At 41.2% G+C, this 27,656-nt stretch overlaps 1 protein-coding gene across 1 annotated transcript in view; it reads left to right on the forward strand.

The window, feature by feature from the left end:
- Nucleotides 1-21,730, forward strand: part of TPH2 (tryptophan hydroxylase 2) — a 167,719-nt gene extending 145,989 nt beyond the window's left edge. Inside the window, exons 9-11 of the mRNA XM_007952465.2 lie at nt 8,118-8,213; nt 21,293-21,426; nt 21,556-21,730. Of these exons, the coding sequence (XP_007950656.1) occupies nt 8,118-8,213; nt 21,293-21,426; nt 21,556-21,730 (405 nt within the window). The remainder of the gene's footprint in view (nt 1-8,117; nt 8,214-21,292; nt 21,427-21,555) is intronic.
- The last annotated feature ends 5,926 nt before the right edge of the window (nt 21,731-27,656 follow it).

Genomic DNA, 27,656 nt, shown 5'->3' on the forward strand with positions numbered 1-27,656 from the left:
TTTGGTCAATGACATGAGACAAAGTATATGTGAACTGCTGTATGAAAAGTGAATTTACTCTGTAAATCTTCACCCAAATCAAAATAAAATTAAAAAAACAAACAAACAAACAAAAAAAACCAGACAGGCATATGAGTTGAACATTTACCTGAGGTAGATACACTCCTTGGAGAGAACAATCATGGGAGAAAAAAGGGCTGCTTATGCACAGAGAGACAGCTCAGGGGGCAGGAGTTCATGGAGGGACAGACACAGGGAGGAGGTAACTATTGGGAGGAAATAGGAGAGGAGATGTTGCATTGTGGTAAATTGTAGTCAATGTCATGAGACAAAGTGTGTGCGAACTGCTGTATGGAAAGTGTATTTGCTCTGCAAATTTCCACCCAAATCACAATAAAAAGAAAAAAAAAAAAAGAAACTTGAGCTTGATCCCTAGCTCTCCCATCCATTAGTTATGGAAACTGGACAGATCACTTGAGCTTTGAGTCTCAATTTTTCCATCTGTAAAATGGAAACAAAAATCTCAATATTTTAAAGTCATTGTAAAATTTTGTTGTTTAGTGATACCTTCAAGCATAGAAGTGTTTAGGGCTATTTCCCTAAACAACACAAATTACTATGGTTTTCGAGTTGTTTGGTCAACTTTTTTTAAAAAAAAATATTTTTATTGTGATTTGGGTGCAAATTTACAAAGCAGACTTGACAGTTCACACACATTTTGTTTCATGACGCCAAGTACAATCCCAGCAAAAACCAGCTCTCCTCTCCTCTCCTTCTGTGACTACCCCTTCCCTGTGTTTTTCTTACCTATGCATTCCTGTCTGTCTAGCTTTCCCCCTAAGCAGATGCTGTCCTTTGGATCTCTCACAGTTGACTATTCCAAGGGGTGCATCTCCCTCGGGTAGATGTTCTGCTTGTAGGCCTTTCTATTGTTTGGCTGAGAGCTAATCCACAGAAGTCAGTCAAATTCCAGGCCCAAAGGATAATCTGGGAGCATAGTCTCAGGGGTTTTACCAGTGTCTGTTGATCAGTATTTCTGGTCATTTTTGTGTTTTTTGAATTTTGTTCCATGTTTTTCTTCCCATTCTATCCAGAATTTCCAGTTTTGATCCCTTTCTTAGTGGTTGGCATTGGTAGCTAGGCACCATCTTGTTCTTCTGGTCTCAGGGTCATGGAGGCTGAGGCTCCCATGGTCCATTAGTCCCTTGGTCTAATTGTTCCCATATGTCTTTGATTTTCTTCACTCTTCTTTGGTCCGGATGAGGAGAGAGACCAATAGTTGCATCTTACGTGGCTGCTCAGAAGCTTTTAAGACTTTTGGGTCAAGTTTTGTATATTTTTCTTGTTGTCTTTTATGTCGTGGTATGGGTTTGGAAGCTACAAAGCTAAGCTTTCTCAGAATTATGTGCAAGATAAGGATAAACGGAATCTGAATGAGGACCCGAGGGATTCTCCTATAATATCTAGCATAAATTTAACATATCTCTTCCAGGGCTTTTTCAAGCCCTTTGCTAACTTGTTACTTCCTGGCTGTGTTGTGGGGATGTGGATAATGGAATTCTGGATGGGCAATGACATATGTGATTATTTAAAAATATGTGCTACCAATATGAAAGATCAAATTTTTAGTGGAAGTGATAGAGGACATATATCACTCACTCATTCAGGCATTTGCTAAACAAAATATGAAAGTCACTTTCTTGGAGAAAATGAAAGAAACAGGATACCAGGGATGCCTCCTAGATGTTTGTGTATTCCATTTCAGTCCACTTTAAGAATAGAGAATGAATCTTAGGAAGAGTTTATGTAATTCTTTCAAGGGATGTAGGGGGTGAGGGAAATGGAGCAAAAGGACCCTTCAAGAGGAAAATCTGAACATTCAATTTCTTTCCCCTTAAGAGTTCTTGAAAAGTAAATCTCTGTATTTGCAAGGCCTCTTTAATTGCAGTTGCAAGAGCTCAAGTGCCTCACACCAAACATAAGAGGGATGGTGGCCTGGATTTCTTTTTTTTTTAATTGTAAATCTTCATTTGGGACCATTAAATATTCTGTTGATATGACTGATGTCTGTCGACTTGATTTCCTCAAACTTTTACTACTGCTCATTTGACAAGGCCTGAAAAGTTGCATTTAATGATGTACTACCAGTAATGACCTGAAGATGGCAGCATTGGGTGACCTATCTCATTTCCTAAGTGCGCGCTCTGCATAGCACACCCTTTAGCTACCTTCCACAGGGGTGTTTAGATTTCAGATTGTCACTCATACTTTCTCTGCTTAATAACTGTATGCATGTAATGAGTCTGCTTTTAGTCTATGGAAGAGGTCTGATCTATCATTCCTGTTTCAGTTTTCAGTTAATGATTATATATAATTATATCCAAATAAATATTTATAAATAATTATATGTAATTAGTGGTATATAAAATTTGGAATTCATGGATGTCAGCTTTGATAAAGGGTACCCTTCAATTTGAGAGGTGTTAGTCTTGGTTATTATTACTTGTTTCTGTTTAAAAGACATTAGTGGCTGAGAATCTGTATTTCTCTTTTGCAGGTGTTCTTACAAGGTTCAGAATATTTTTTAAAAAAATTCTTTTTGGGTTAATAGGTAGAATATTTTTTCAGTAAATCTCTAGGCACTATATTATAGATCCACACTGGAGAGTGCTCTGAGGAAAACAAATGATACTTTCTTTAATTTTCAAGTGGCAATTAATTATCCTTGAATTCTGAAGGGTCTTCAAGTGGTCATCCAGTCCAACTCTAAGCAGGTTGTGCAGATAGTAGAAATGCACAGTTGTCCCCCCACCCCCCCACCCCGGGACACTGCATTTTTAGGTCTTCACTAGCATTGCAAACAGAAAGAAAAAACTTATCCTGTACAAGTCCATAATTCAAATGTTGCGATCGTCTGAGATTCAGGTCAATATACCATTTCTTTGGACCTGTTTCCCACACATGGAGCTGCGAATGGGAGACTGTCTCAAACCCAAAGTTCTAATTCTTTGAGGAAAGTGACTCTGGGAGCAGCATCTAGGGAACTTCCTTGGTGGAGGACAGTAGGAAACCAAAGGGAAAGACAGAATGAGCAGATGGAGCTGTGTAAGGTCGGAGTTGCTAGACTGACTCCCAGACAAGGTATGTGGCCAGTGAGCATCTGAGAAATGGGAGGGAAGATGCACTGTGGCTTGTTCCTTTGAGGAAGGCCTGATTCCAGAAGCATGCGCACCAAAGACACACTGAGTGATACACGTAGCTTTGACAATTTAGTTGAACTGATGCAGACCTTTTACTTTTTGCCTTAAATATAGCCTGGGACACCGAATCTCTGTGAAGACCATGTGTGTGCCACACCAGATTTTCTCAGTGGCTCTCTCAGATTGTTTTGATTAGGATCATAAACATTATGTGTGGATTGATGTCGTGGAAAGAAAATGAAAAATGCACTTAATAGGCTGACCTAAATGTTCCTGTAGTTGGCTCCATATGTGTATTCTGGGGGTTCTCTAATACGCCAGCACTTTTTTTTATGAGCTCTTTGTATTCAATGTGAAGACTTCAATGATTTCATGTCATGTGCTATAAAAGAAATGTCAGTTAGGGAAATCAGCCAAAGACGTGCTAAGAAGATGCCCTGAGATCCTAGTTTTCCTCTATTTTAGACTTTTATTTCCCAGTTTTTGATTGTACAGGGAAATCATGTCTCTGTTAATCTTTTACTTAGGACCTTTAAGATGTGACACACGTTGAGCTCTTCCTTCTGAGGAGTGGCTGGTAGTTTGAACCACCAGCCCTCTGATTAGCAGTCAAATGCCTTAGGCACCACTCCTCCGAAGGAAGGTTGTGCAATGTACTTCCGTGGTGATACGGTCTGGGAAACCCAAGGAGGGGTCGCTATGAGTCGGATCTGACTTGATGGCAGTGATTTTTTTTTTTTTGGTTGATTTCTTTCAAATAAGGAGCTCTCGATCTATTGAATAGGAGCTCTGGTAGCATAGTGCCTAAAACGTTTGACTGCTAACCGGAAGGCTGGCAGTTCAAACCCACCAGCCACTCCTCAGAAGGCAGGTTGGGCAGTCTACTTCCATTGCCTCGGAAACCCAAGGAGGAGTTGCTATGATCCAGGTTCCACTTGATGGCAGTGAGTTTGGCTTTTTAGATCTATTGAATGTTGCTAACTAAACTGGTCCTGTTTTTGTCACTTTGTCTCCTAAATTTCAGTTTTCCTTCAGTAATATAAGCAAAACAAACCTAAATCAAACCAGTTGCCTTCGAGTCAATTCTAACTCATGTTGACCTTATGTGTTCAGAGTAGACTCATGCTTCATGGTTTTTGTTGTTGTTGTTATGTGCCGTCGAGTCGGCCCTGACTCATAGCGACCCCTCCTTGGGTTTCCGAGGCAGTATCACTACGGAAGTAGGATCACCCAACCTTCCTTCCGAGGAGTGGCTGGTGGGTTTGAACCACCAGCCTTCTGGTTAGCAGTCAAGTGCTTTTAGCCACTATGCTAATGGCTGTGAATTTCTGGAAGTCGTTTGCCAGGCCTTTCTTCCAAGGTGACTCCCAGTGGATTGGAGCAACCCATCTTTTGCTTCTCAGCCAAGCACTTAACTGTTTGCACCACCAAGGAAAATAAGACCAAAAAAGCCAAACTCACTAACGTTGAATCAGATCTGACTCATAGGTGGTATCTCTTCGGAACGAGATTGCCCAACCTTCCTTCCGAGGAGTGGCTGGTGGGTTTGAATCACCAGCCTTCTGGTTACCAATCAAGTGCCTTAGGGACTACACCACCAGAGCTCCCAAAATAGTGGGGCTGAGTTTCCAGGCCTCTTCCAGACCTTTTGTTCTTCGACAGTATGATCACTTTTCTTCATTGTGCCCAGACTGCACAAAATTTTTTGGAGGGGAGACTTGAGGGCTCTTTTCTAACATTTCAAAACTCCTTCACAAGTCTTATCTTGGTTCTTCTCACAAAGACTCTGTGATACTTATTTTTTCCAGTCCTATGCCACCCTTGGCCTAAGCTGTGTTCCAAACCATTCACTCTCCTTGCCTCTTGGTTGCCCCTACTTTCTAACTGGTCTCCATTGCTATTCTTGCCTTCCTGCATAATCTGTTCTTCACATGGCACTAGTCTGATCTTTTGAAAATCAAATCAGAGCATGTCTTTCCCTACCTAAAGCCCTCCAGTGACTTCCCATTGCCCTCGGAAATACAAAGGGACTCCTGCTTTCAGGGTCTTTGTATTTGCTGTTTCCTCTGCTGGGAACACTCTTTCCCCTACATCTTTGCACAACTGGCTTTTCATTTCTGAATGAAAAGCTGCTTTTAAAGTAGGTTGCTGCTTAAATATCACCTCCACAGAGAGGTCTTCTCTGATCATTTATCTAAAATAGCACGCCCCCTGCTCATATCTGACACATTATCTACCTGGTTTATGATCTACAGAGTATTTTCTGCTTCAGATTATCCTTTCTATTTATTATTATTTCCTGTTGTTATTGCTGGTACCATACATGTTTCATACAATCAGGAACTTTGTTACCCATTTACTGTATATCCTTAGCATCTAGAGCAGAGTTTGGATATATAATATGTGCTCAAGAAGTGTTTGTAGAATGACTGAATGTCATAGGCAGGAAAACTGTAGCCCAGAGAAGTTGTGGCCACATAGCTAATGAGAAACAGGATTGGGACTAGAACTCAGGACTCCCTGGGTGTTTCTTTCCTCCAGCTCACGCAGCCACATAAAAAGCCTACCTTTGCTATCATTCATTAGTTCACCAGTTGTTAATTTATTAAGCACATATTACTGAGCTTTCTTTATGCTTCAGACATTACCCTAGCTCAGTGGTCATGCTGTCCCCTGGGAATATTTGCAAGGTCTTGACATTTTAGGTTTTCATGACTTGGGAGAAGATTGCTATTGGCATCTAGTGGGTTGAGGCTAAGGATGTTGTTAAACATCCTACAATGCACAGCAAGGATTTAGCCAGCCCAAAATGTCAATGGTGCTGACGCTGAGAGATCCTGTTCTTGATGAGCAGATAGAGATGCTTACCTTCATGGTGTTTATAGGTGGTGAAGGGAAACAGATGATGAATAGTGCATATCAAACACAAAAAAAACTGTGAATTATGTAAAAAAGTGGTAAGTAGAATGGAAAAGAGAGAAAAGGAGATCCAAGGAAGGGGGGGAGTTGGTGGCGCTGTGGGTAGTGATGGGGTGAGAAGGGTTGTGAACTTGGCCTCTTTGGGAGGTGAATCAGGACAGGAAATCCAGGCTGTGGAGGTTAAGCTCTATGGCCTGGCAATGACCCATGGCTGGGGTCTGGCCACTGCTGGAGAGCATTGGCCCCTCATCTTTAGAGATCATCTGCACTTTTGAAACAATAGAAGACTCTCCGGAATGAAGGGATGTCTTAACCTCCAAATAAAAACATTGCCAAGGGCTAGAAATAATAATTATTTCTACCCCTTTTCAGGAGTGTTTAAATTCTCTTCTCGCTCAACACCTCCAGTGTGCTATCATTGCTAATGCAGGCTAGTGTTCATGTGATGCAGTTTTTATTGCTCAGTGTCAGCTTTTCACTTTCTCTCAGAGCAAAAATGGTGTAATTTCAGCCCCTCTCAACAGCATTGTGAGCTTTTTGGTTCTGCAGAGATTTCTCTGTCTATCTAGGTTGGTTTCCTAAACCCAACAGAACTAGTTGAGAAATTTTAATATCCCATGGAAGCTGTAGTAGTTGACAATTGTGAAACTCAGGCCAATGAAGTTGTTATTTAAAAAAAAAAATTACATACACAGCTATGACTAGACATGTAAGCAATGCAACCACTGCCATGGAGTCAGATCCAACTTACAGCGACCCTTCCTTGGGTTTCCGAGGTGGTGCCACTTCGGAAGTAGATTGCCCAACCTTCCTTCTGAGGAGTGGCTGATGGGTTTGAACTGCCAGCCTTCTGGTTAGCAGTCAAATGCCTTACACACTATGCCACCAGAATTCCTAGACACTTAAGGGTTCATAAAATTATACTAGAATTATGGTTTCAATAATTTGGTAGGCATATACTTCGTTTTTTGGTCTCTCTCTTGTCTCTTTAGCATGCACACCAACTGCCAAGCTTTAGCACCTAGTGGGTTCTCAAAAATGTTTATTGATAGAATGAAAAACTGTTAATAATCAATTTAGAATTATTCAGTTGTAAGTTATTTATTTTTTTTCTACAATGACATGCTAATTTATACTACTAAAACCCAGCTTTGTAAATATAGTGGCATATGGTAGCATAGTGGCTAAGGCACTTGACTGCTAACCAGAAGGCTGATGGTTCAAACCCACCAGCCACTCCTCGGAAGGAAGATGGGGCAATCTAATTCCGTAGTGATACTTCCTCGGAAACCCAAGGAGGGGTTGCTATGAGTTGGGTCCGACTCGACGGCACATAGCAACAACAAATCCTTATAGCACTATCATTATGACATATTCATTTATTTCTAAATATGTGTCTTTTTATTTTTGAAATAACCTTAGTAGTTAATAGCATTTCCCCATATCTTTAAACTAGCTCTCACTGCTGTTGAGTCAGTTCCAATTCATAGTGACCCCTCCTTGGGTTTCTGAGGTGGTGTCTCTATGGAAGTAGATTGCCCAGTCGTCTTTCCGAGGAGTGGCTGGTGGGTTCAAACCGCCAGCCCCCTGGTTAGGAGTCAGATGCCTTAACCAAGAGAATATTGTTATTGCTGTTAGGTGCCGTGGAGTTGATTCCAGCTCATAGTGACCCTGTGTACAACAGAACAAAATGCTGCCCGATCCTTTGCTGCCCTCATGATCTGGCCAGGCCTGAGCCCATTGTCGCAGCCACTGTATCAGTCCATCTGGCTGAGGCTCTTCCCCTTTTTCGCTGACCCTTTACTTTACCAAACACGGTATCCTTCTCCAAGCAAGAGAATAGATTTCAATAAATGTTCTTAATTCACATGTATTTAAATTAGCAGACAAAGTTGAAATTATGCCTTAGTGTATCATTTTATTATGAGTGTCATTTTATTCTACTGAAGAGTTTGTTGACCACTTCACTGCATGTATGTACATGTATTTTATTTTCAGTGCTATTTCTTCACGATTGAGTTTGGTCTTTGCAAACAAGAAGGGCAGCTGCGGGCATATGGAGCAGGACTACTCTCCTCCATTGGAGAATTAAAGGTATGAAGCTGTGAATGAATATATCCTTCCCAAGCAAACTGGTTCAAGGTCATGGAAAATATTGATTTGTTTGTCTGAGTATTTCTACTTGCAGATACCCCATAAATATTTAATACAGAGGATTTGGCACCTCTGATGTGGGTGCTGACCTAACTTTTTGCACTTCTGAAAATGGGTCATGCCTTTCTGGATTTGTGGTGTGACTCAAATGGATGAGCAGCCATGTGCAGAAATCAACAGGAATGACAAATATCTGTCCAAATGTTGGGTAACAAGCGGTTGGCCTACATTCAGTGCTGAAAAGAAGGCAATTAGCTAGCAGTGATCCTACTGATTGAAAGTCACTTGTGAGGCTGGCATGGCTACTCTGATTTCTGTCACCCCATGGCCTCCCATTGATTTCCCATCATCTGCTTCCCAAAGGGGAATTTGAGGCTATTTTAACTTCTTCATTGTTAACATGTATTAAAACATTTGTGGACTTATAAAACAGGGAAAAATAAAACATAAATAAGAACATGGTCAGAAAGCTATGGAACCCTTGTGGAGATGCCTAGGATAATGCTGTTTTTTAATTGCCTTATAATAGATTAAAATGATCATTTATTCAGACGTGTTGAGGCCTGGGGCATTCAGATAATTTAAATATTCTGCTTACTTAAGAATTGCTATTTGTGCCATGGGGGAATAGCAAGTTTTTTGATGAATTTATAATGCAATGTGATATATTCTAGGGAAATGCTACCTGTTATAGATTGAATTAGACCCCCCCCCTCCCAATAGGTGTCATAAATCCTCACCTCTATGCCTGCAGTTATAATCCCATTTGGGGATGGGTTGTCTTGTTATGTTAATGAGTCAGGATTAGGGAAGGGTGTATTTTGAGTCAATCTCTCTTGAGATATAAAAAAGATTAAGCAAATAAGCAGAGTAGAGATGGGGGAAGAAAAATGCCAAGCCACAAGATCTCCCAGAAGCTGAAACTCAGGGAGTCAAGGACCTTCCCCCAGAGCCAACACAGAGAGAAGACTTCCCCTAGAGCTGGCACCCTGGATTTGAACTTCAAGCCTCCTAAATCTCTGTTTGTAAAAGCCTCCCACTTGTGATATTTCTGTTACAGCATCACTAGATAACTAAGACAGGGTTATGTTGTTGTTATTTGCTGTGGAGTCGGACTCAATCCATAGCGACCCCTCCTTGGGTTTCCAAGACATTATCATCACGGAAGTAGATTGCCCAACCTTCCTCCCGAGGTCTAAGACAGTACTGAAAATAATTTAATGTTTGATTATTCAGAATGAATAAGAATCTTTGATTATTTGGACTCTCCTAAAATTTTTATTTTAAGCTTTCCTTGTCCTTAGATAATTGAGAAATATATGGTTATTGTAAGTTTTTGGTTGTTTATATTCTTGAAAGATGCAATTTAATTGTAGTTGCACTGAGACTGTTTACTTTATGAGTCTTTTTGTTCATTCACCTCTCAAATATCTGGTAGCATAGTGCCTAAGGCACTTGACTGTTAACCAGAAGGCTGGCAGTTCAAACCCACCAGCCACTCCTCGGAAGGAAGGTTGGGCAATCTACTTCCATAGTGATACCGCCTTGGTAACCCAAGGAGGGGTCACTATGAGTCAGGTCCAACTCGAAGGTGCATAACAACAACAACATTGTTACCGCTGTTTGCTGTCAAGTAGATTCTGACTCATAGTGACCCCTGTGTGCAGAGTAGACTGATCCCTAGGATTTGCAAGGCTGAGACTTTTTAGACACCGTTGCCAGCCCTGTCTTCTGAGGCATCTCTGGATGGGTTTAATCTGCCACGCTTTTGGCTAGTAGTCAAGTGCTGACCTGTTTATGCCACCCAAAGAACTAGTTTGTTGAGTATCTACTATATGCTATGTACTGTGCTGGGTGGGCACTGGGGATGCAAAGACAATTGATGATGATAACGAAGAAAATAACAACAACCTCAACAAACTTCAACAACAAACTTATTGTTCAACAAACTTCAAAATCTTAGTCTTTCAGGTGCTGTTGAAATATTAATCCACTTAATTCTCATAACAACTCAATGATGTAAGTGATGTTGTCGTCACAGATGAAAAATTGAGGCATAAAGATGTTAAGGAACTTGCCCGAGGTCACACAGTAGTAAGTGTTGGAGCCTACACTCCAAGATCTGTGTTCTTTAACTGCTGGGATATCCTGCCTGGGATCCCTGCTACCAAGGAGTTTACATTCTAGTGCAAGAGAGAAACAACCAATGAGATAATATGAGTGTGTGACAGTGTGCATGGCACATATTAAAAGATGCCCAGGAAAGGTTCCTGATCTGATAAGGGCCTTGTGTCCAAGCTGATTCACAGAAAAGATGGGACACCCAGATCAGTCAGAGAATCAGAGAATGGCCCTAGTCAAAGCCTGGCTGGTCAGGGAACTGGCTGAGCCTCAGCATGGCTGGTGTAGAGTATAACGTATAACGGAACAAATGTAAGTGTGGTAAAATCTTTTTACGAAAAGATGTAATGTGGTAAAATCTTTAACTAAATTAATAAGGAAAAGACCCATTTGGGGTCAATCTCAGTGTTGGGGTGAAAGCCCATAGCACCAGCATGATGTCATATCCAAGTAAGATCGTGCCATTTACAGAGTGCCTCTTGATGTCCCTGAAACAAAGGTTAGTCAGAGAACAGTGTAGTCTTGAGCTACATCTATTTACATTCTCCTCAGAAGGTTTATAAATTATGCCAGAAGCAAAAGAAACAAATCTCTCTCATTGCCCCAACTTTCGACAGGGTGTTGTGGTCTGGTTAATGAAGCATGTATAGACTGCACTGGGGTGAATCTGTTGTTTTTGTTCCTATTGGTGCAGACAGAATCGTCTAGAAATGGAAATCAGTCAGAAATATGTACACTGAAGGCATTGTCCGCTGTGCCTCTTCTTGTTCTGGTCCATCACCTCCAGTCATTAGCATTCTTCCATTCTCAAGTTTCCACACTCCAACATCCTTATGATTGCTACTTTGGATGACTTTTACAATTCCGAAATTCTTTCCATAAGAAATATCTTTTGATTGTTCATAGAGAATACATAACATAGAGAGGCACTTTCCTTAGCACTTCTTTCCCCAGCCTCCTCCCTGCCCTGCCCCGTGTAAGTGCTCATTGCCCTCTTTGAACACCTTCAAATTCTCCATCTAGCAAACTTTTTCTTTTTATTGTGGTAAAAACATATACAACAAAACATTTGTCAGCGCAACAACTTTTTTACGTGCACAACTCAGTGACATTGATTATATTCATCATGGTATGCAACCATCATCGCTATCCTTTTCCAAATTATTCCACACCGAGAGGAGAAGCTCAGTGCCCACTAAGGAGTGACACCCCCTTTCCTTCTCCCCCGCCCCCCCGTATCCACCAGATCTATATATATAGATGTCTCTATACATATGCCTATTTCATATAAGTGGGATCATACAGTATCTGTCCTTTTGTGACGTATTTTACTCAGTACAATGTTTCCAAGGTTTATCCATGTTGTGGCAGGCATTAGAATTTCATTTCTCTTATGGTTGAGCGATATTCCCTTCGTCTGGCTTTTATTTGAATGCACAAATCATGGACCTGAACTCAGGGAGAAATAATATAATTAATAGCAGTATAATAATCGCTGTGAAAACACTTCAAATTTTGAATGCAGTTATGTTTTGTGGCAAAATAGTTTAGGCTGTTCCAATGCAAACCAAACACAGATCCCAGCTAAATTGCTGGAGGTATTTGTAACTTTTATGTAAGTATCCACAATTCGCCTTCTCTTCTTGAAGAGATGACATTTTTAAAATAAATTGTGCATTAAGAAGTTAAATTTTCCTGAGACATGGGTAATGTACTTCAGAGTTGGCCAAGTACTTCTAAGGGATGTATGTGGTTTGTGATAACTTTCATTTTCCCCCTCTCCTTCTCCTCTTTCTTTTTGGATAATCAAACCAAATTCATTGCTGTTGAGTCTATTCTGACTCACAGCAACCCCTCCTTGGGTTTCCAAGTCTGTGAAAGTAGATTGCCCAGTCTTCCTTCTGAGGAGTGGCTGGTGGGTTTGAACCACCAGCTTTCTGGCTAGGGGTCAAATGACTGAGGAACTATGCCACCAGAGCTCCCTTTAATACTTCTTTTTATCTTTGAAGAGAGAAACCAAATAAATATGGAAAAGCTTGCAAAAGCTAACATAAATCTGATAACTCTCTCTCTTTATAGTTTAACCAAAGTTTTCTCTCTCTCTCTCTTTTTTTCCCCCCCAATGATCTGTCTGTGATGTGCTTTCAGGAATTCAAAAAATATGTTTGGGTGAGGCCTTTCCATATTTTCTATTACTGTGGAGAGCAGTTAACCATGAGCAAAATTATCTGGAAAACTGACTTTAAAAATAGGTTGAAAATAAGATAAATGATGGCATATTTTTCCTTTCACACTCTTTTCCTCTCTCTCCCAGAGTTGACCCAGCTAAGGTATAAAGTTCTATTATTTTTTGATTTACTATTCCTTCATTTATTCATTTTATGCAACAAACAGTAAATGAATGGTCTCAATTCTCAAGGAACTTGGGATCTCTAGTTGAGAAGTTCTAAGAAAGTGATTGATAAAATTCTTTGTTGAACCCGATTCTCTTGGAGGAGCAAGAGTGAAGTCTCTTCACATTAGATGGTAAGGAAATGATTGGCAGTCTTACCTTGAAGAATTAATTTATCTTAAAAGCAAAAGGCGGGCTGTACTTCTTCTTCCTGGGTAAGGTCTAGTTCTTTACCTTTGAAAGGTCAAAGATTTCTCTATTTTCTTTCTAGTGAGTGGCCTTAGCACCTACCTCACAGTAGTTGCTGGAATATTACACATATATACATCTATTCTGCTTCAGGTATAACAAAGCTGATAGGTTTTCATTTTTTTTTTTTAATATTATTATTTTCTGGCTTTAGTTTTAGAATATCCTTGCATGGTGAATTTATTGCATTGTCTTTACTATAGCTGTTAATCAGCATTCTCAGAACAGCTTTATATTTATTACAATCGTTAGTATTTACAACCACTTGCAGCAACTCTATGAGGTGGTCAGAATTACTGACACGCTGTAGAGAAGAGGCCCAAGGGGCCTGTGGGTTGTCTGAGGTCATCTGGTAGGTCAGTAGAGTGGGTGGGGTTAAGACTCACTGCTCTGAGTTTCCTCACTTTAACCCTTCTCAGTAGGCTCACACCTCCCTTCCTCTTCTCTTTTTTTTCTCACAAAGTTAGCACTGTTATGATAGCAAACACTGGAGAACTGGGGAGCTGGAAATGGTGTCCTCGGCCTTTCGGAAGAGACACTCTGAAGAGGGAGGTGATTCCCTCACCTTGGAAGCTTATTCAGATGGATGAAACCTTCAGCATCACTGATAAAAAAAAAGTGTGAGGTCATCATTGCCCAATTTGGCAGTGGGGATATCGTCACATTGTGCTTTGTTATCAGAACAAATATCTGAGGGAGGTTTATCATATATAAAAGTGTATTAGTTGTTCTGATGCAGGAAAAGATGATCGTGGTGTGAATGTAGGAGAGCTTGCAAATTCTTATTAGAAATCTAAGGCCCAAACTACCCATAAAACTGACTTCACACTTGAGGTGTTTTCTTTCTTTTTTTTTTTTCCAGCCTTAACCAGTCCTAATATAGAGAGTGAGGATCACAGGGTTTACATCTACAGTAGATGAAATTAAAAGCTCTGTGTCATTGCTAAGGTGGGTGGCTAGGAGGAAGGAAGATTCTAATTTGATAAACCCTGAGCTACATAAACCCTATAGTTCAGCTAGGGCCATGTTTTCCTCTGTCTGGGTTCTAGACTCCTGGGGGAGAGGAGTTGCACAAATGGTGGAAGGTGTGGCTGAAGGCATTTTTGTACTAAGTATCTAATCTAGACTGGATGAATAATGATAACAGAATGGACTGAGCACTCCCATGTACCAGGCACTTAGTATGCATTTCCTGTTTAATCTTTACCATGATCCCAACCACTCAGAGCTAGGTCAGATCTCACAAGTTATCACTCACAAATTATAGATACTATTACTATTCTAATTTTCTGGATGAGTGACTTGACGCTTATGGAAGTGAAGTAACCTACCTGAAGCTGAGCCTCAATTTTTCTATCGTATTTAAAGGCCTCAATCACCTTATTATATTATCCACTAACAATTGGGTTCTGGGAAAGTTTTGAACTTTAAAAGGGGATTTTATATTCAGGAGGCTGGAAGGGCAAATAGGTATTAACTTGTGTGCTAAGCCCATTGCTATCAAGTCGATGCTGACCCCTAGTGGCCCGACAGGACAGAGTAGAACTGCCCTGTGGGTTTCCAAGGCTGAAATCTTTATGGAAGCACAGTGCCACGTTTTCCTCCCAGGGAGCAGCTGGTGGGTTCAAATTGCTAGTCTTTCAGTTGGCACCCGAATGCTTAACCACTGCACCGTCAGGGTGCTTGCCACTTGGCAATGGCTGTCTGTGTTGGGAAGGATGGAAAGGCCATGTCCAGAACCAGTGGGAAAGGCTGCTGTCTTAGCTACTGAATGCTCCTGTAACAGAATACCACAAGTAGGGTGTGGCTTTACAGAACAAAAATTTATTTTCCTACAGTTAGGAGGCTAAAAGTCTGAATGGGAAGATTCTTGTGTCTTTCCGTTTCCATAATCTTAGAATTCTTCAGATCCCTAATGATTTTCAGCTGGCATCTCTCTTGCCTCATCTATGCTTGCTTTTCTGTGTCTATGCTGCTCTTATATCACTCATGATTAGGGAAGTACACACCCTATAGTGCTGTGTCCTCATTAATATAACAAAGAAACCCTGTTTCCAAATGGAATTACATCCACACCCTAGGGGTTAGGACTCGTGGCTATTTTGGGGCACATAATTCAATCCATAACAGCTCTGTGCTCAATTTATACTGGCTGGGGTGGCGTAGGGGATGGTGGTATGAACACTATGTATTTGTAACCCCTCATTGAGTCTATTTCAACTCATACCAACCCCATGTGACACAATAGAACTATATTGTAGGGTTTACAAGGCTGCAGGTTGGGCAATCCTACTTCCGTAGTGATACTGCCTCGGAAACCCAAGGAGGGGTCGCTATGAGTCGGGGCCGACTCGATGGCACATAACAACAACAACATAACAACAAGGCTGCAGTCTAAAGAAAGAGCCCTGGTGACACAGTAGTTAAAACTCTCAGTTGCTAACTGGAAGGACTTACCAGCTCTGCAGAGAAAGATGTGGCAGTCTGCGTCCATAAAAATTTACAGCCTTGGAAACTCTATGGGGGTAGATCTACTTTGTCTTACAGGGTCCTGAGTCAGAAGAGACTAGATGGCAATGGGTGTGGGTTTGAGAATCTGTATAGGAGCAAGGTGCTACATCTTTGTCCTGTGGAGTAGCTGGTGGGTTCCAGGCATACCCATGTGTCGGTTAGTAGCTGAGCATCTAATCACTCCATGAAGAGCCTTAGAATTCATGTCGTTTAGTTTTTTTTTAGTTTATCAAAGAAGAAATGGAAGCCCAGGCTGGGAAAGTTTCACTCATTTGATACTGCATGTATAACCTATGGGAAAACAAAATTTGGAATCCAGGTCTCTCAGCTCCCAGGCCTGTCCCCTTGCCTTCAGCACCGTGCTTTAATCCAAAATAGTCCTTTTAGAGAGCGTTTAGATGAGAGGAGGTGACTCGCTAACATTCTTGCGCTTTTAAAATGGTTTGAGAGTAAAAGACTGCCAGCCAGATTTTCTGTGTTAGAAGCCTCTCCCCTACAGGAACTTGGATTAATTCTTGCAGACTTTGAGATATCAGACTGCTAACACTTTGGGAAGGATTTACTGCGGAGTTCCCTGGGGGCATCAAACAGTTGGCTCAACGATGACAGAGAATTGACTCTGGGCACAGAGGACAGGGTCACAATAGCTGCTTCTCAAAATTGCAGCAGCTTGGAGAGAGACAGGAATAGGCGTTGAGAAGCACATTCAGCAGGGCTTCACTCCCTTGGGCTGTGGCCTCTGCAATCAAGGGAGACATGGGTGCTGTGGTGCACCTCCTTGGGCCATGCTCTAATATTCAGAGACAGAGGACCTCATGCGCTGTAGGTTGTTCTTGGCATTCCTCACCCTGGAGGACTCACTGTCAGGTAAATGGATGGTTGTGATCGCCACCTCATTCATTACCCTCATTTAGTAGCTGCTCCCCCAAATCCAGGGTGGCGTAGGACATTCTTACATTCTCCAGGCTAATCATTGGGTATGATTAGTAGCTCCAGTTGTGTAACAGCCAAAGAGTGGGAGTGGACCCCATACTGCAAGGATGGAAAAGTCCCCAGCAGGTAAGCAGCAGACACATTAGGCTCCTGGAGGACCCACTGCTTTTGTGAGAACTTAAAACAATCAACTCCCAGTTTCCCCTCTGACTATTGCATTAGGCAAATGTGATTATATATTGCCTTACAGTCTTTGCCTCAAATTTTTTGCTGTGTGCTCATTGATTTTTCTTAAAGTCTAAGGCATAGCACTCAGCCTTTTAGTTTATAGGCATTTATTCTGTCAGAGCCAAAAGATAGGAGAACAATCATCTGAACTCTTCATTATCCACTATCACCCCCTTTACCAGTTAAAACAGACTAAATGAGCTCATCTGAGTATCCAGTGGAATAGTCACATGGGAAATTTTTTGATTACAGTGTATGTTACTGCACACACGTGTTCTGGAGGCATCCCACACAGAGTGACTGCTAAGATGGCTTAGACCCTATCTTGTATTGCAGACTCAAGTATGCAAGAGTATTCAAGAGCATGAAGAGTTTCATGCTCTTCTTGGTCTTGTCCTCGACCCCATGAAAAGTCAGATTGGTTCAACAGGATACCTTAGGGGAGCTGTGGCTTAAATGTACTTTTAGCTTGTTCTGCTACTGCTCTGAAAGGAGCTCTGGTGGCACTGTGGTTAAGGCATTGGGCTGCTATCTATCGGCAGTTTGAATTCACTGGTGGCTCTGCAGGAGAAGAGATGTGGTAGTCTGCTTCTGTAAAGATTTATAGTGTGGGAAACCCTTTGAGGGTCCCTCTGAGTTGGAATAGACTTGATGGCAGTGGTGTTTTTTTTTTTTTTTTGCTACCACTCTTCTCACAGTGCCTATTGCCAGAATGAGAGAGTGGAAAGATTGAGGGCACTGAGTTGGCCACCGTCCTTCCTATATGTTCTGATGTGTAAATGGACAATTAGAATGCCGTGCTATAGATAAAATGCAAGCCAGGGTGTGCTGCTGCAGAGAAAGTGACTTCTAATTCTGAAAACCATGGCAGCCAACATGAAGTCATTCTTTGCAGAGGAGCGACAGCTCTCATAAAAAGGACATTTTGTTTCTTGAAACTGTGAAGTTGTTTTTAAAATGTGGATGGAATTATTAGTCATGTGGAACCAAAATCCTCTGATGTTCACTGCACAGCATTGAATCTAGCACAAATGTATTTGCAGGTGTAGTGACCTTCTGTTCATAATGAAGTTGTTCTCTGGGCCAAAAAAATGAGTTCACTCTGAGAAGCCCTGTGCATTCCCCAATTCACAGGTGCATTGATCTGGACCACGCAACTTTGCGGGAAAGCAAGTCACACACAGGATAGGGGCTGCATACCCTTTGTCTTATGTGTTAGTCCTTTCATTCTCCATTGGGTTTTCAAATTTAGGGAACCACAGCCTTCTTCATGGAGGGCTGCAAATCATTCCATGCATTTAAAAATGGTTGGATAATGCATCAAGAATATTGAACAGGAAAGACTCCCCCACTGCCCCCAAAACTCCCCAGGAAACCTAGCAGTTAGAGATTAGAACATAGAAAAGTATTCTGGGTGGATTGCAGAGGCTGGAATACAGAGTGTCTTCAGCTATCTATCACCCAGCCCAAATAACTCATTTACCATTGAGGAAATGGAGGCACAGTGAGATTAAACAATTTGCCAAGGTTACTGCTGGAAAAATCAGATCCTTATCAATCTATTTGGAGCTCTGGTGGAGTAGTGCCTAAGGCATTTGACTCCTAACCAGAAGGCTGGCAGTTCAAACCCATCAGCCACTCCTTGGAAGGAAGACTGGACAATCTACTTCTGTAGAGATACCACCTTGGAAAATCAAGGAGGGGTTTCTATGAGTCAGAATGGACAGTGAGTTTTTTTTTTTTTATTTAATCACTCTATTATCAATCCTGTTCCCCTCCTGGTGGCACAGTGGTTAAAGCACTCAGCTGCTAACAAAAAGTTCAGAGGTTCGAACCTACCAGCTGGCCTGTGAGAGAGAGATGTGGCAGTTTCCTCTGTGAAAATTACACCTTTGGAAACCTAAAGGAATAGTTCTACTGTGTCCTATTGGGTCACTATCAGTCATAATTGACTTGAGGCAGTGGGTTTTGGTTTGGTTCTACTTCTGTTCTGACACCAGCTGCACGTATAGTACTTCTTCCTCTGACTATAAGCACCTGGACTAAGTCAGAACTCACAAGTTAAAGGGCATAGTCCTCCACACTGTCAAATCTTCCGAAGGCTTCAGATGCCAGGTACAAGTTTAGGAGATCCCACTACACTTTTACTTCTGACCTGCTGGCTACAAATTGAATATTTTTCCCACTACCTCTTCATGATGCCACCGTAAGCTCAGAGGTTCCCAGGACTCCATTCACTTCTGACTTGTTGGCTGTAAATCTGGAGCTTTCAACTACTTTCTCAGTACACAGACCATAAGCTCCTGGGTCCCCAGCACCCCTCAGTTATGACCTGCTGTTTTCCACATCCGTTGGGGTTGATAATTCACTAGAATGACTTACAGAACTCACAGAAAGTGCTGTACTTATGATTATAGTCTTACAGTAAAAAGGATACAAATGAAGTGACGCCTAAGGCAAGGTCTGGGAAGGTTCCCAATGCAGAGCTTCCATGGTCCAAAAAGGGACAAACTACCCTCCCATGTGCATCAGTATCTATTACCAACCAGAACACCCAGGGAGCTTCTGTATCTAGAGCCTTTAGTGGGACCTCATTATGTAATTTAAACTCTATAACTCTTCTCAGCCTGAGGTTGGTTGATATCAGGAGGTTGATATCATGTGGTGGGTCTTTCTGGTACAATTAACTCTTATCCAACATGAGTCATAAAGACTTAGGTACTTCAATCATTGGGGAAAATTCAAGGTTTTAGAGGTTATCTCCAATAAACAAGGACAAAGACCAAATTCTTAAAGTTTATCTCATCCAAAACGAAAAAAACAACCCCACTGTCAATTCATAGTGACCCCCATAGAGTTTCCAAGGCTGTAAATCTTTACAGAAGCAGACTGCCTTGTTTCTTTCCTGAGGAGCAGCTGGTGGGTTCAAACTGCGACCTTTTGGTTAGCAAACCAATACCTTAACCACAGGGGCACCAGAAATCCTTACCCCCCAGCTACCCAATTAGATAGCTACAGCCCCTGTTTTGTAACTCTCAGTTGAAGGCATTTTCAGTTACCCCTTTTCTCTTTCTCTCTTTCTCAACTGATTTACCACTAGATTAAGGAAAACATAGAATATAGGAAAGTATTTCTCAAAATGTCATTCACAACCATTTATATCAGTGTCACTTTAGATACCTTTAAAATATAAATGTCCAAGTCTCTCCCAGACCTACTGCATAAAATTATAGCCTGGGTATCTGCATTTTTCACAAGCTCCTCAGTAATTCGGAAGCAGATTATGTTTAAGAACTATCGATCCAAGATTCAGTAAATAAGCAGGTTGTTGTTGTTGTTGTTAAGTGCCGTCGAGTCGTTTCCGACTCATAGCGACCCCATGCACAGCAGAACGAAATACTGCCCGATCCCGCGCCAGCCCCACAATCCCTGCTATACTTGAGCCCATCATCGCAGCCACCATGTCAATCCATCTCCTTGAAGGCCTCCCCCTCTTTCATCGACCCTCCACACTACCAAGCATGACATCCTTCTTCAGGAAATGGTCCCTTCTTACAACATGACCAAAATAGGTGAGACAAAGTCTGGCCATTTTTGCTTCCAAGGAGCATTCTGGCTGCACTTCCTCCAGGACAGATCTGTTAGTTCTTTTAGCAGCCCATGGTACTTTCAGCATTCTTCGCCAGCACCACAACTCAAAAGCATTAATTCTCCTTCGGTCTTCCTTATTCATTGTCCAGCTCTCACATGCATACGAGGCGCATGTGGCATGTACCAAAAAATGGCCACAAACTTTTGTCATCACTGAATTTGTCTGGAGCATACAGTCATGCCTGATTCCTTGCTGTTCTTAGTGCCAGTCATGTAGTGAGCAAAATGTAGTTAATGATGGTTCAAAGAGTAATTACACCAGCTTTGCCATTTTCCTAATGCCTTGCTCTGGGCATAGCTCTAACTATTAGTATTAGCTCCCCCCCCCCGCCCCCCGGAAATATTTATCTGCTGTATATTGCTGTGCTGTACTTCGTGGAAGGTAAATGAATGCTTGCAAGTACTTTCAAATATACAGACGCGCTCCAGACTCTGTTGGTACACAGTACCTGGCCTCAAAACATCTTGCAATGACTCCACAAATAGTTCAGTCAGAGCCCTAATTATCTCTCCAGGTAGATAATTATTACTTCTGCCATTTAAGTGAAATTTCAGTCCATTGCTTATAGCAATAAATTTATAAGCATATTTATGGTCTCTGCTTATAATCTCTATTTATAGCAGAGATTTAAAATTCCATTTTGGTTGTGGTATAGCTCTGAACTGTCCTTCAGTATGAATTTGTCTGATAATAAATAATACTGGCATCTCGTTTCCCCCCTACCCCTCAGGACCTGATAGATTAAAGAAATAAACAAACAAAAACACACCCAATTTACTCTGCACATGGGAGAGCATTTTATTTCATGGTAGACTAGCAACTGAGTAGTTCTGCAGGAATACTGAGCTATTGAATGTGTTGCAGCAATGTGATGTCATGGCCCTTTGGAAGTCTCATTATGGTGTTTAACAGGTTTTGTGGTATGTTTTGCAGCATGCTCTTTCTGACAAGGCATGTGTGAAAGCCTTTGACCCAAAGACAACCTGTCTACAGGAATGCCTTATCACCACCTTCCAGGAAGCCTACTTTGTTTCAGAAAGTTTTGAAGAAGCCAAAGAAAAGATGAGGTAAACTTATTTTGCTTCCGCGTAGAGAAAAATCACTTTTTATTTTTCTAGCTCTGCTTCTTCCTTCTATCCCTCTCTTATACCAATGGGGGTTGATCACGTATCCTTCTATTTCTGTTTATTCTGCAGGGACTTTGCAAAGTCAATTACCCGTCCCTTCTCTGTATACTTCAATCCCTACACGCAGAGTATTGAAATTCTGAAAGACACCAGAAGTATTGAAAACGTGGTGCAGGACCTCCGCAGTGATTTGAACACAGTGTGTGATGCCTTAAACAAAATGAACCAGTATCTGGGAATCTGATGCTTGGGACCAGTGTTTTTGCCGGCATGGTGTCTCAGAACTTAGCAGCAATTCAGTCAGTATCATATAACACCAGTAACTTTCTGTATCACAGCTAGGCTAGAAAGCATGCAATTCTGTGTATCTCTACCTACTTGTAACTTACTGTGTTACTGTGTGAAACACCACAAGGAACCCAATGACAGATAAGCACTCATTGTATGAAAAATTGTAATATGTTTAAATGTCTTAAATAGATTTGACATTCTTGCCTAGTGTCCTTAACCAAACTGCATCTACTTAAAGTTTGTAACAAATAGCCCTCTTATGATTCTAGCTTATGACCTTTTCTTCCTTAAATCTCAGCCTTTCCTTTGTGTTCATTAGATAAAATGAAAAAAGCAAGGAGACTGTTCCTGTTTTCAATAGTATCAGCATTATTTGAGATAAACCCAGAATTGTATGAAACTACCATCACAATAACAAAAGGTTCACTATTCTGTTGTAAAAATTGTTGAGGTAACACAGCGGTGGTAATGATTTTTAGATTGAGTATTGATACAATGAAGAAAGGAACTTTTTACAAATGGAATGTACAGGTTGCATTGACCTTGTAGAAACTGAATTGTGGCATGCTGCCAAAGCATCTTGGAAGAGAATACTTTCAGAAGGGACATTAAAAATAATAAATAAACCATTTGCTGTAAAGTCATTTCTGATTCATGGCAACTGCATGTGTTTCACAGTAGAATTGTGTTCCATACTGTTCTCAATGATTGACCTTTTGGAAGGAGATCATATGCACCTTTGAGTAGACTCAAATCTCCATTCTTTTGGTTGGCAGAAGGTTAGGAGCTGAGCGTGTTAACTGTTTGCTCTGCCCAAGGACTCCGGAAATACTCAATAGTAGAGAAGAAATCTTGGGACTAAGAATTTTCTCTTGAAATAAATAGAACTACCATGCTCAGGTGTTTGACCCATTTCTTTGGTCAGAGGACACTAAAATCAATGGTCCAGCTTTCACATGCATATGAAGCTATATGTTCTGATTACCTAGTGCTGCTCTAACCGAAAATATACCACAAATGGGATGGCCTTAACAAATAGGAGTTTACTCTTACAGTTTGGAGGCTTTAAGTCTGAGTTCAAAGTGCCAGGCTCTAGGGGCTGGGTGAAAGCCCCTCAACCTTGAGCTTCAGCTCTGCCTCCTGCTCCTGGCCCACTGAAGCTAGAGGCTTTTCTTTACTCAGCTGCTGGCTACTGAGACTGGCAAGCCCAAGGTTGACAAGCAAAAACGCACATTCTCAATGTTACCAAAACACATGGCAGGCCATTAATTCGAGTCCATTGAAAGCCCCAAAGTTGGCAGAGTATGGCAGGCTACTGAACAATGACACGGCTACATGCAGGGTTCAAGTGTGCCATAAGCTAGAGACTGTCCCTCAAAACTTCTTATACACAGGAAGCAGGCCACATCCCTAAGGCAGCTACTCAGCTGCTCACAGTAGCTTCTACCGTGGAGTTGATTACCAGTCTCATAATGGGGAGTACTACATCCAGCTACATCCACTCAACCAGGCCTAGCCAAATTGACACACAAACTTAACTATCACTCTACAGAAAATACCATGGCTTGGGTCAGACCCATCTCAGTCTTCAAAAGGACATCTTTGCTCTTTAACACTTCAAAGAAGTCTTTTGCAGCAGATTTGCCCAGTGCAATGTGATACCGATTTCTTGACCGCTGCTTCCAAGGGTGTTGATTGTGGATCCAACTAAAATGAAATCCTTGACAACTTCAAACTTTACTCCATTCATCATGATGTTGCTTATTGGTCCAGCTGTGAGGGTTTTTGTTTTATTTATGTTGAGGTATAATCCACACTGAAGGCTATGGTCTTTGATTTTCATCAGTCATCTTCCAGACATCTTCACTTTCAGCAGGCATGGTTGTGTCATCTGCATATTATAGGTGGTTAGTGATTCTTCTGCGAATGCTGATGCTGCATTTTTCTTCATATAGTCCAGCTTCTCGGATTATTTGTGCAGCATTGTTGTTATTGTTGTGCAGCATACAAATTGAATAAGTATGGTAAAGGGCGCAACTGTGACACATACCCTTCCTGATTTTAAACCATTCAGTATCTCCTTGTTCTGTTTGAACAAAGTCTATATACTGGTTTCTCATGAGCATAATTAAGCTTCTGGAATTCCCATTCTTCACAATGGTATCCATTATCTGTTATGATCCACCCAGTCAAAAGCCTTTGCATGCTCATTAAGACACGGGTAAACATCTTCTGGTATTTGCTTTCAGCCAAGATTCATCTGGCATCAGCAATGATAGCCCTTGTTCCATAGCCTCTTCTGAATTTGGCTTGAATTTCTGGCAGTTCCCTGTCTATATACTGCTACAACCATTTTTGAATTATCTTCAGCAAAATTTTACTTGCATGTGATAATAATATTATTTGATAATTTCTACATTCTATTGGACCACCTTTCTTTGGAATGGGCACAAATAGGGATCTCTTCCAGTCGGTTGGCCAGGTAATTGTCTTCCAGATTCCTTGACATAAATGTGTAAGTGCCTCTGTGGTAGTAAAGGTTGTGTGTCAGCTTGGCCAGGCCTGGTTGAGTGGCTGGGCAGTTGGATGTAGTTATTCCCTGTGGTGAGAATGGCAATCAATTCCATGGTGGAATCTACTGGAGCAGCTGAGTAGCTGTTTTAGGGATGTGGTCTGCTTCCCGTATATAAGAAGCAGTTTTGAAGAATGTCTCATGCTTGAACACTGCAAGTAGCCAAGTTGTTGTTCAGCAGCCTGCCATGAGCTGCCAATCTTGGGACTTTTTCTGGACTTGAATTAGTGGCCTGCCATGTTGTTTGGTAGTGTTGGGACTCTGCCTTTTTATTTGTTGATCTTGGGTTTGCCAGCTTCAGCAGCCCAGCAGCTGCCTGAGTGAAGAAAAGACTCTAGCTTCAGTGGGCCAGGAGCAGGAGGCAGACCTGAAGCCGAAGGTTAAGGGGCTTTCACCCAGCCCCTAGAGCGTGGCATTTTGAACTCAGACGTTTAGCCTCCAAAATTGAAAGAGAATCAATCCCTGTTTGTTTGAGACATCTCATTTGTGGTATATTCCTACCAGAGCATCACTAGATAACCAAAACAGCCTCCAATACTGCATCTGTTTGTTGAAACATCTTAATGGGTATTCTGTCAATTCCTGGAGCTTGCTTGTTGCCAATTCCTTCAGTGCAGCTTGGACTTCTTTCAATACCATTGGTTCTTGATCATATGCTAATTCTTGAAATGACTGAATATCGACCAATTCTTTTTGGTACAGTAACTCTGTGTATTCCTTCAATTTTCTTTCGATGCTTCCTGGATCATTCAATATTTTGCCCATAAAAACCAAAACCAAATTCACTGCCATCGAGTCATTTATGGAATCCTTCAATACTGCAATTCAAGGCTTGAGTTTTTTCTCCAGTTCTCTCAGCTTGATAAATGCCAAATGTGTTCTTCCCTTTTGTTTTTCTAACTCTAGGTCTTTGCACATGTCATCATAATATTTTACTTTGTCTTCTTGAGCCACCCTTTGAAATCTTCTGTTCAGCTTTTTAATTTCATTATTTCTCCCCTCACTTTTGCTGTTTCATAGTTTCCTCTGACTTCTATTTTGGTCTTTTCTTCCTTTCCTATCTTTTGAAATACCTTTTAGCTTTGAGGTTCTTGATGACATCCCACAACTCATCTGGTCTTTGGTCATTGGTGTTCTGTGTGTCAAATCTAGTCTTCTATACTAGTCCATTTCAGCTCACTAAGGCCTAGGATAGCAGTCTTTACGTGTTCTATTTCATTTTTGACAACTTCCGATATTCCTAGATTCCTACCTCATACATTCCATGTTTTGATTATTAATGAAAGGTTGCAGCTGTTTCTTTCTATCAAAATAAGAAATCAAAATAGGAATTAAAAGTTGTGCCCCAACATCAAGCTCAATTGGCATAACAAACTACACAAAACATTGTTCTATTTCCTGTTCTGGTGAGTAGTGACTGGGATCTTAAAAGCTTGCAAGCAACATCTAGATGCAATGATGGGTCTCTCCTCATCCAGAGCAAAGAAGAATGAAGAAAACCAAAGATTCATGGAAATATTTGGTCCTTGTGACTGGTACACCATGTGATCCTCAGCCTATATGACTATGAGACCAGAAGAACTAGATGCCCAGGTACCACTGTCAACCACTCGGAGGGGGATCTATGTAGGAGGTCCTGGATAGAGAGGGAGAATAATGTGGAACAAAACTCAAAATCATTTGGGAAAAAAAAAAAAGGGGAGATGAGGTTTGCTGGTCTGATAGAACCTGGTGGAACCACTGAGACTATAGTCCCTAGCTGCCCTTCAGGTCTGAAATTGAACCCACACCTGTGGCTTCCAGCCAAACAAAAGACAGGCATATGAGTTGAATATGTACCTGAGGTAGATACACTCCTTGGAGAGAGCAATCATGGGAGAAAGAAGGGCTGTTTATGCACAGGGAGACAGCTCAGGGGGCAGGAGCCCATGGAGGGATGGACACTGGGAAGAGGTAACTATCGGGAGGAAGTGGGAGGGGAGCTGTTGCAATGGGGTAAATTGTAGTTAATGTCATGAGACAATGTGTGTGTGAACTGTTGTATGGAAAGTGAATTTTCTCTGTAAACTTTCATTCAAATCACAAAAACAAAAACAAAAACAAAAACCCAAAAAAGTTGTGCCCCATCAGCAAATGAAGGTCTGGAAAGCTTTGTGCCATCCATGTCATTAAGCTCAATTCTACTTTGAGGAGGCAGCTCTTCCCCAATTGTATTGTGAGCATCTTCCAACCTGAGGAGCTCATCTTCCCTTACTGTATCAGACAATGTTTCACTGCTATTCATAAAATTTTCCTGTAATATATCAGACAGTGTTTCACTGCTATTCATAAGGTTTTCAGTAGCCATTTTTTTTTTCAGAAACAGATGGCCCTTTCACCCAAATTACAATAAAAAAAAAAAAAAAAAAAAAAAAAAGAAACAGATGGCCCTGGCTTCTTCCCAGTCTATCTTAGCCTAGAAGCTCCAGTGAAAACCGTCCGTCATGTGTGATTCTGCTGGTATTGGAAATACTGGTGGCATAGTTTCCAGCCTCACAGCAACACGCAAGCTACCACAGTACAAGAAACTGACAGATGAGTGGTAGAATTTTCAAGTTAGCCATTCTAAAATATTTACTTCACCAATTTTATGGATTGAATCATGTCAGCCAAAAATATGTGTTGTAAATCTTAACCTTCTGTAGTGATACTGCCTTGGAAAGTCAAGGAGGGGTCACTATGAGTCAGATCTGACTTGACAGCAGTGAATTTGTTTTTTTTTTGGTATGCCTATAGTTAAGATTCTATTTGGGAATGGGTTGTTTTTGTTATGTTGATGAGGAAGAATTAGTACAGTGTGTGTCTTAAATCAATCTCTTTTGAAATATAAAAGAGATTAAACAAGAAAGTAAGAAAGAAGGGATGAGGAAAGGCACGTACTAAGCCGCAAGAGCAGAAGCTCAGACTACTCAAGGACCTTCTTGCAGAGCCAACATACAGAAAAAGGCTTCATCTAGTGCCAGCATCCTGAATTCGGACTTCTAGCCTCTTAAACTATGAGAAAATTTCTATTTGTTTAGGTCCCTCACTTGTGGTATTTCTGTTACACCGGCACTAGATAATTCTGACAAGCAATTCCCAAGTATGTTCTTTTAATAAGGAATTATATGTAATTTTACACTCATTCATAGACTTGTATGGGGACCATTATGAGTCAGAAATTTCTGGACTAGATACATTCAAGGGGAACATAGGAAAGAGTTGAAATATACATCAGGAAGGGTCAAATTAAGATGGAGATTCAGAGTTTTTGTTAATTATTGAGGCT

Source organism: Orycteropus afer, unplaced genomic scaffold (assembly GCF_000298275.1).
Source record: "Orycteropus afer afer isolate SDZICR_OR568_19922 unplaced genomic scaffold, OryAfe1.0 scaffold00339, whole genome shotgun sequence".
NCBI lineage: Eukaryota > Metazoa > Chordata > Mammalia > Tubulidentata > Orycteropodidae > Orycteropus > Orycteropus afer.